Here is a 10,710-nt window from a genome sequence, read left to right on the forward strand (position 1 = left end):
AGATAGAGTATATTTGTTTAAAACTTCTCCAGTAAATGATCAAGATGTTTTGATAGAAATTGTCTTGTCAATCATAAAAGAAATCGAAAACAATGGATTTTTCTATTTTCGTCGCTCTGATTTTACTCACAAAATATTTTTAAAATAAAAAATACAAAAAATATAATTTATTTAATTTTATTTAATTTTATTTAATTTTATTTAATTTAACCATAAAAGAATGGCTCCATAATATTCCGGCATAGGACTGTGGTGGTATCACTGATCCTAGTTAATAAAAAGCAGAACTTTCCATGACCTTAATGCCTGGTTACCTTTGAATTTCATCGTTAAACTAGCTGTACCCTGCCAGACTTCGTTGTGGGACATTACGGTTGCATGGATATAGATGAAAAGTATCTAGTAAATTTTATGATTATATGATTTAGTGTCCATTTGTAATGTACAAATCATGCTCTTTTAGTAGACGCCAGATTACTTTACAGAAACGATTTTCATGAAAATGAGTATGTAGGGGTTTTTTGGGGCGATAAGTCGATCTAACAAGGTTTCATTTTAAAAAAACGTGCAATTCTTGTATATATATATATATATATATATATATATATACAAGAATTGCTCGTTTAAATATATAAGATAAGATTAAGTTTAAGAATGACTGCGACTGTTGGGAAATATTTGTTTTATTTTACGACTGTTCAAAGCCCCCTCGATTGATAATTCCGTTGTAAAACGCATTTTCATCAACCAATTTATTTGTAAATCACGTTTCCATCACCCAGTCTAAAATCAAATAGCTTTTATTATGAAAGAAAGCTTTTTTTCCGAGAGTAAAATAAGCGCACTCATCTAAATAATAACCTATTTTAGTGTCGTTACTCTGCATTAATTATAATTTTTTTGTTTCTACAAAAATAACCAAAAAAACATAAATCTACATAAATTTGTTGACTGTTAAACCCAAGATTTTAAAATGAATTTAATATTATTTAGGGACTCACTACTAACTAAATGGGATATTTGTAGGCGATGTGGGACGTTATTTAAAAAGTCATAAATCTTAGCTGATAATTCGTATAGTAAAGCCTCTCATATATCGTATGAAAGCAACTCAGACAAACACCTAAATATATAAGAATATTGTTTTGTATTTTGTGAATCGGTTCAAAAGTCTCATTTATATTACAGAATGTATCAAACAAAATTAAATAACATAACCAATAATTATTTTAATATCACATGTCGTGAAACTCGAATAGATATCTTATGTATATAAAATAGACATACATATCGATATTTTAAAATAACGATAGTTTTTTTTAATGATATCTTGTTCTTTGTTGCTCACTGAGTGCAAGTAGGAAGGAGTGACCTAAACTTTTACTCGATGAAAAATTAGTGTATTGTACAAGAAGAACGGAAAGAACCCATAGTAATAACTGACTTATCGGAATAAATTATATATTTTCGTAATTAATAGTATGGTTATTCGTTTATTGCAGAACCAAAATTAGCAGCAAAACTGATAATTTAATAACGGTATATTACATTAGATAAATAGGCAAGTATTTAAGGTGATTGTAAACCAAATACTTTTTTTGTAGTCAAGTAATGAGTTATTTTTAGCTTTACAATACCACGCAACTACAAAAATATATAATATATTGTGTGCAAGTGATGCTTATAAATTTGATAATATAGATATCGCTCTTCAATCATCATTACTCTAACTTTAGCCGTCTCTGTTCATCAAATGATGTATCTTCGATTTTAAGATCCCTTTGTCCGATTTCAAAAATTTGATATGGTACTGCTCCTGCTGGCGATTTGCTACAGGTCCTCGAAAAAAAGGTGTCCTGTGGTGGGGAACATATTTCTGGTTTGGATTATCGAAAATGAAAAAATCCAGAAAATTTATACAGAAAATTCCATAGATGAACAGGTATTCATGGAAGGAATAGTCAAAATTATAATTTTTGACAAAATACGGCTTCCAAAAAAAAGTTCACAAATTTCCAACTGTGGAGGTCTAAAATATCGAAATAATTTTCAGAAATCTTATTTCTTTGATTAATACCTGGAGAAAATATTTAAGAAGATTTTGTAACCGACTTTGAAAATTCTGTTTCGAGAAAAACGCGTTTAAAGTTTCAAAAAACGTTACTTTACTACACTCAGCCAAAATATTTTTTTAATCACACGAAAAATTACACAACATTTTTATGCTACATACATCTTTTACATTAAAAATGTATCAAGAAAATAAAGATACTAAATACTTCACATACATAAGTGGAAAAAAGATATAAAAATAAACTTGACGATATTATTAGAAGACACTTCTCAAATATCCCAATGAATTATATTTGGATATAAATTTTAATTAAAAAAGGCTGTAAATAAAAGATACAAAATAGAATGAAATTATGTATTAGAAAGAAATAAGCATATAATACCTTTTAACTATATATTATTCACCTTTTTTTGTATTGATAGCTATAAAATTTTTCAAAAGATTATTATTTTTTATATTTTTTGAAACTTATTTTAAAATTCTATTCTTGTTTGGATAACTAACCCAAAAAGATTTTTATAGTTATATTTTGTGTAAAAGTTCTATGATGCCCTTAATTTTTTGTATTGTAGTTCTGAGAAATTTAATTTAAATTTTTTTTTTATTTTTAATTTTACTTTTCTTGCCTAATATTAAAAATACATATTGAAGACTCTATTCGAATTGAATTGGATTTTATTGTTTTATGAAACAAGAGGATAAGGTCCATGATACCTCAAAGTTTAAGTTCTATTCTAGACGAGGCGAATGGGGGCGATAACAGAAATGATAATTTTACAATACAAGGAGTATATTTTAAATACTCCAAAAAGTGGTAAAATAGAAGTAAGTCTAAATTAGTTGATACATTCTGAGCATGATTAAAAATCGATCTATCAAGTGAAAACAAACAATTGACTGAGTTAATTGTTGAAATACTACGTATAAAAAGTGTTCTTTACGAAATTGTTTGTTTTTTCACGTCATGTAAGTAAAGAGAAATAGCTACACATACATACATGTCACACACATGACTGATATTCCCATATGATACATACTATATAATTTGCGCCCTCATGGGTAAACAGTTATGTTTACGAGAAAATGTTTGGAACAAAAGTTGTTTATTATTTTATAAGGAACATTTTTTTACATTTAATCTTTTGTTCTATCTCTAACGGTTTACAAGATGAGTCCTACGGACCCAAGATCCAATTGACATATGTTGCTCTTTTACGACCTCACTTTTTATGTCCTGAACACGTTGTCAAACCTTATCTTGTTGTCAGACAGGCAGGCGGACGAACAGACATTCATACAGATAACCAGAAATGGATTTTATGAACCCCTATACCAAAATTTTGTTCGTAGCATCGATTCCATATACATGGTACAAAAATTAATCGTTGAAAAAGAAAGTATATATCATTAAAATTCGGTGAATCGATCGGGGAAGGGTTTGGAGTAATATTTTCTATATTAGGTCAAAATCGCTAAAAAAATTACAATCAACCTTAATTTAAGTACAGGCATATCAAATACCTATGATTTTCATGAATTATTTTTGGTAATTATTAAATATAATCAACATTTGATAATTTTTTAAGTATTTGAATGTTGCATGCTTATAAATTTTACAACTAATTTTCTTTTTTCGTTTCAGGTAAGCCAAGGGTCGAATTAAAGTTATCGGATAAGTATAAAAAATCAAGTATATTATTTATATCAAAATTTTACAATTTTTAATGTTTTTACCAAAACGAAGTTAACAAAAAATTATCACAATTTGTTAAATGCATTAAATTTCAAAACACTTCCCAGTAAAAAAAATTAAAAAAAATAAAATCATGTAAACTCTATTTAGCTCCAAAAAATGAAGAAAATCAAAAAAACTGTTACCCCACGATTTTGAAATGCGCTTTGGTTTATATTTATTTTTTTAGACATATATATGTCTAAAAGCCCCTTTCATATTATATTATTGTTTACTAAATATGCAAATAAAATAATTTTCTTCTAAATTAAATTCTTTTAGATGTAACTAGACATACGGTGTTTCTTACATTGAAGAAAATATGCACACATTCATTTTATTCTACATTTACAAGGGCTGTACAAAAGTTTACATGCTTTGCTACAACCTGATACAATCACATCGAGCGCTCACTTCCGGTGCGTTTTTTTATAGTTACTAATTTAATTTTGGATAAAAACTATAAAATTTACACCTAATTAGCGCCTTCGTGGGTAAACAGTGATGTGTACAAAAAAAATGTTTCAAACAAAAGTTGTTTATTTTTTTATAAGGAATATTTTTTATATTTAAACTTTTGATCTATCTCTAACGGTTTACAAGATGAGTACTACGAACCCAAGACCCAATTGACCTATGTTGCTCATTTACGAACTTGACCTCACTTTTTACGCTTGATATCTATTTTCGTTTTTGAGTTATCGTGCTTACGGAAGGACAGACGGACAGGCAACAGGAAATGGAATAATTAAATGATTCTATGAACACCTATAACAAAATTTTGTTCGTAGCATCGATTTTTTTAAGCGTTACAAACTTAGGACTAAACTTAATATACCTTGATATATATTACATATATACATGTTATAAAAACCTTAGTGTAGCCAACCATTTGGACAATCCTGTTATTAAATATTTGTTAAAATGCTAAAAATATATTTTACAAATTCATATACAAAACATTTAACAGCAAATAACGTATACAAATTATGTACAAATTTTCTTTATGTCTGCAAGCAATGAAAATAAATGTACCACAAACATCGTTATGTTAGAAATTTAAAAATCATGCTTGATTTTACCTCTATATACAGATTTCAATTCTATAGAGTCTGTCCAAAAATGGTTTTTATTGAAACTGTACAGCAATATAGCTGATATATCAGAATAACACATGAACTATAGTTTATAAAGATGTATTAATAAAATGCAACTAAAACAATGGCAGCGCTATTCTCTTCTAAAATTTTCAATAAATCATTCATTTTATTTAAATAAAAAAAATTTCAAATGTTTACATGTAATTGGTATATAGTAAATGTCTATTACATATTGCGAACAAGTTCTTAAGCCACGATTTCAAAAGCCCTAAAAAAGTATAGGTAGGATCTGCTTAAATCTGTGTTATATTAATATTCAGCTCTGCACATAGAGGTCGTGTGATTAAAATTCTTTGTTCTTTACTGTAAATTCATGAATTACAGAACTTTTATGGAACCATACTACCATCAAAAATTATTGTACAAGCGTTGGAATTTTATTTTCTTCAACACCCAAATATAGCGCATTTATTTAAACAAGACGTCTTTTATTTTTATTCATAATATTTTTTTTATTATTTCATTTACTAACTAGATATCATTTATTGTTTAATAAAAGCTGTACTTCGCCTACGTCATTTTTATACTTCAATATTAGATGTATGTAATAGTAATGGCAGTAACGTTATACATATTGCATAGCTTGAAAATTGAATTAATTCTATCAAATAGTTTTTAAAGTGAATGCGTTGATTTAAAACAGATGAAAATGTCAATATGTATCTGAATTTATTACTTCCTGTGCAATTATTTTTATGTATGTTTAAAATATTTTAGTTATTCAATTAAATTTTATAATTATTAATAGTTTTTATAATTTTTAAGGCGTATTTCTTTTAGATTATCCTATTCTGATTTATACTTTACTATTACCCCGGTTTGGCTTTGCACGACAAATTTTTCACCCCCCAAGTAGACACCACCAATAGGGCCTCGATAATCCGTACACTCAAAATGTCTTTATTGAAATTAAACAGCTTTTTATAATTGAAAATGAATACAAATTTTTATCATTAAGTATTTTTACAATATTTTTTAAAAAATTTTAATTGAAATCAAACGAAATTTTCAATTTTCGATATATTGAAAATTCCTCTAGATATCGAAAAATTTAATCCTCACTTTCCGTCTAATATTGTCAAGTTATAACATATAACCACTAACGTGCTCATACATCCTTACTTACAATTAGTCGGGCACAACGGGTTTTTTTTTTGTTTTCAATTATTTAATAAGGTTTTAACTTTAATTTAAATAGTTGTTATTTAATTTCTACCGACTTGTTTTGGAAACATCTTTGAAAATCCGTCCGCATTGTTTTAACGTTGTAACTTTGGCATAATACACAATAAAGACGTTTTAAACTATTTTTGAGAGCCTAACCTTGAAATTATAAAAAAACAGAATAGAAGAACAGGAGAAGTGGATGCCAATGGTTAAACCTTTTGTAATGAGAGACGTATCTTTGTAATATTATAAAACATAAGAGCCAGTCCTTCGAAAAAAATAGTTGGACCTACAGCCTTTTGATATCAACTTGCAGCTATACTGATGATGCTTACATGGTAATCGAAATACGTATTTTTATAATACAAAATTGATCTAAGAAATTGGTGAAAAAATCGAAATTTATTTAGAAATATCCTAAATATCGAAAATGAGCTAAAGGGTTAAAAATTGGTACAAAAGTTGGGATAGTATCAAGGATGTATCATTAGGGGGATGTTAACTTCCCACCCTCTTCACTTTTTGTAGTCTCTACACCTTCTCCAGTTTGAGCTAGAGAGTTGAGGGACACCTCGAAATATTACGTTTATAAGTCTTTTAACATCTCCGTATCCCCTCCGAATAGGGTCTAGAGGTTGAAAAGTTGTATGAAAAATGAGTTCTAGTTAAGGAAGTGCCTTTTGGAAGTGTCAACTTTCCATCCACCTATATCGCTCTTAAATATAAAATTTGCATGTTTCCCAAAACTTGAAAAAACAGAAATCGTATTTCAATAAAAATCGTTCTATAATGTAAGAAATATCACTATTAAATAAAAATAAACTACTCAAATATCAAAAATATTGATAGAAATTACTTCTAGGTAACAATTATTATTTTAAAAATCCAAAATCTGTACTGTCTTATACAAATGTTGCTTTAATAATATTCATAAAATTAAAACTTGCTTAAAAATTTGATTTATGTATTTATTGGACATTATTAAATGTTGAAGTTGAACAAAAATAAATTTAATTGAAACATTTTTCATGCTTTTTTATGTTTTAATGTCGTTGTTGTCAAAAATATATTATTTTATATATAAATACAGATAAAAAAACTTGTATGACCAGTTGTTTGTATAGCCATATGCATATAATAAAAAATTTTGTTACTTATTTAAGAATATACAATTTTTAATTATTATCAAATTTAACACTTAATAAATTAACTTAAATTGATGTATTTATTATTGGTGTCCCCCAAATATGTACCGTAAATTGATAGTAGTTCGACTTTGTAGGTCTGTTTTACTATACTCAATGTCAGTGCATTAATAATATTAAAATCTCGACTCCGCTCAGCTGTGAAATGAACCGAAATACGCTCGCTCTTTGAAGATCATCGTAATGCCTGTGGTCTCTCCGTTCATCTCACGTTCTCTTTCCTTCAATCAGATGGACTCAAATCTGAAACAGAAAGCTTTATCATCGCTACTCAAGATGGTGGCATAGCTACTCTAACATAACAAATAGCATGCATATCTCAGCGGAAGTCCTTCTGATATCTCGAAAACTAACGTATATTGCCAAACGCTGCCCTCCGAGTTCTTTACCATTTACTTCCTTAAACAAAAGTAATAAGTGCATCCTACACCATTCCTACCACATCCTTGATTGAGTCCGCCGTCAATAACGAGATATTTTATACCATGTATATATGAAATATACATAGTATATTAAGTTTCGCCCCAAGTTTGTAACGCTTAAAAATATTGATGCTACGAAAAAAATTTTGGTATAGATGTTCATAGAATCACCTAATTAATCCATTTCCGGTTGTCCGTCCGTCCGTCCGTCCGTCTGTGGACACGATAACTCAAAAACGAAAAAAGATATCGAACTGAAATTTTTACAGCGTACTCAGGACGTAAAAAGTGAGGTCAAGTTCGTAAATGAGCATCATAGGTCAATTGGGTCTTGGGTCCGTAGGACCCATCTTGTAAACCGTTAGAGATAGAACAAAAGTTTAAATGTAAAAAATGTTCCTTATAAAAAAATAAAAAACTTTTGTTTGAAACATTTTTTTGTAAACATCACTGTTTACCCACGAGGGCGTTAATTAGGTGCAAATTTTATAGTATGTATTAATATAGGAATATCAGTTGTGTGTGTGTCTATTTAAAAGTGAATATCTTTTGTTATTTACGTGACGTCAAAAAAACAAACGATTGCGCATCAACACTGTCTATACATGGTATTTCAACAATTAACTCAGTCAATTGTTTGTTTTCACTTGTTTTGTATACTTTATAAGTCAAAGTCTCTCATACATGAAACTTTTAATAAATTTTGTTATATTAACACATTATACCACTTAAGAGAGTGAGACTGTACACTTTAATGGAAAATGCAAATTACGTATTTTCATTTTAACAAATAGAAAGAAACAAAAAAATTACATAGAAGCCGAGACTCGAACCCGGGTTCTCTACATATTCGGTCTAGGTCGTAACCAACTCCGTCCAATTATATGTAGGTAACCCGTTACTTTGTTAACGTTTATTTATAGATTTGGGCTTTTAAAGTTTGCGTTGAGCAGTTAAAAGGCTAATTTTCTTAAGAAAAATTTGGAAAACTAATATTCATTAAGTAAAAGCATGACAAATATTTTTCTACAAAGAAAATTACAGCAAGCCTCGCTCGTTTTTCCATAAAATACATTTAAAGTGATGAAATTGCATGCATTTATGTATTATTTCTCCTACAAATGGTTTTCGGCATCAATATTTCAAAAACTAGGTTAGGTTAGGTTATATTGGCTGTCCAGGAAGGACACACTTAGCCTATAGAGCCCATTGTGATATCATGTATGTGTTTTACCACCTTTACGCTGGTAATTTCATTTATCAGCTCCTCAATTTCAGAGGCTGAGTGCACCTCCTTCATATACCATGCATATACCATGCACTACTCCAGCCCAACTCTTAATTAAATTAATTTTGAGAGCTGAGCTAATAGTGCGACTTTCAAAAACTATGGTATATATCGAAAAATTTTACTCTTAATTATCGTTTAATTTTCCCAAGCTCTAACAGAATTTATAAATAAAATTTGAAAGAGAAGTCTCAAGTATGATCACACATTCACTTTTTGTGGAACTACCTTAATGTCATAATTAAAATGAGACTCGGATACATTTTTTCTATAAATAGACTTAAATAGTTAATTCTAAAAACAGCAGATGCTCTTTTAATTTATATGTCTATAAGATTTATTCATTAGATAAAAATTGTTAAAAAAAAAAAAGAACTAATTTCAATAAGAGTTTCATTCAATTAGCATACTAACATTTTTTTTGTTTTCTAATTTCAGGCGATATACTAAGCGGTGTCTGCTATGTTGGATTATGGAATGTGGATGCATTACGTGGATTTGTTCTAGCACCATTATTTATCTACCTCGTATTGGGTACAATATTTTTACTTGCTGGTTTCGTATCATTATTCCGTATACGTACCGTAATGAAACATGATGGCTCCAAAACGGATAAATTAGAGAAATTAATGATACGTATTGGTATATTCAGTGTACTTTACACAGTACCAGCCTTAATTGTATTAGGCTGTTTATTCTACGAACAAGTGAATTTTGAATCATGGATGACTACATGGCACATGGAGATGTGTAACAAAACATATTCAATACCATGTCCAATAAATGCACGTAATACTGGACAAAAACCAGAATTTGAGATATTTATGATAAAATATTTAATGTGTATGATTGTTGGAATTACATCAAGTGTATGGATATGGTCTGGTAAAACGTTAAACAGTTGGAAACGTTTTAGTGATCGAATACAAGGCAGACAAGTACAAGCATACGTTTGATATTCATGTGCTACGTAAAAAAATTAAATCGGTCAAAAAATGAAAAAGTACAAATATTTTTTTAAGAAGTATTTTTACTCTTATTCAATTTTTTTTTTTAAATATATTTAAAAAATATGTTAATTATAGTTTTATGAAAAAGAATAATATGGGACACTTTTTGTGTATTAAATAAAAATGTTTAACTGCCATTTGTTTGTTAAAACGAAACATAAAAAAGAGTATTATATATTATTTATATTTAGACATCGATTCTGGAGATAAATAGTTGAAGTAATATTAAATTTTGAATAAAATACTGTTCAAATCGTAAATTTTAATAAGTAACTTTAATATTTAGTTCAATTATTTATTTCAGTCTCGCAAAGATTTTAAAAATTGACGCCTAAACGCTTAAATGTGTGACGTTATGGACACGTTAACAATTATGTATGCAAAAGGCTAGAGTAACTCAGAAAATTGACGTTAGAAAGATTTGGAAGAAGTCGCTTTTACATGCTGAATTCGTGTTTTAATGACTTTAAACTCAAAAACTATAATTTTCGAGCAACAATTTCGTTTATAATAAACTTAAATCTTATTACAAAGGAAACGGTAATCTCATAAATCTGTGCGAGAGAAGACCCTAGATCTAGCGAATGGGGAAGGAAGCGATTCAAACCTTAAACTCATAAGAGATGTGCGAAGGATCGGTACATTATCTTGA

General features: G+C 28.5%; 1 protein-coding gene across 1 annotated transcript in view; it reads left to right on the forward strand.

Annotated features, from left to right (window-relative positions):
- Positions 1-10,032, forward strand: part of LOC123304930 (frizzled-7-B) — a 169,872-nt gene extending 159,840 nt beyond the window's left edge. Inside the window, exon 2 of the mRNA XM_044886483.1 lies at positions 9,487-10,032. Coding sequence (XP_044742418.1) covers positions 9,487-10,004 — 518 coding nt within the window. The 3' untranslated portion in view covers positions 10,005-10,032. The remainder of the gene's footprint in view (positions 1-9,486) is intronic.
- Positions 10,033-10,710: the final 678 nt, after the last annotated feature.

This window comes from Chrysoperla carnea, chromosome 1 (assembly GCF_905475395.1).
Source record: "Chrysoperla carnea chromosome 1, inChrCarn1.1, whole genome shotgun sequence".
NCBI lineage: Eukaryota > Metazoa > Arthropoda > Insecta > Neuroptera > Chrysopidae > Chrysoperla > Chrysoperla carnea.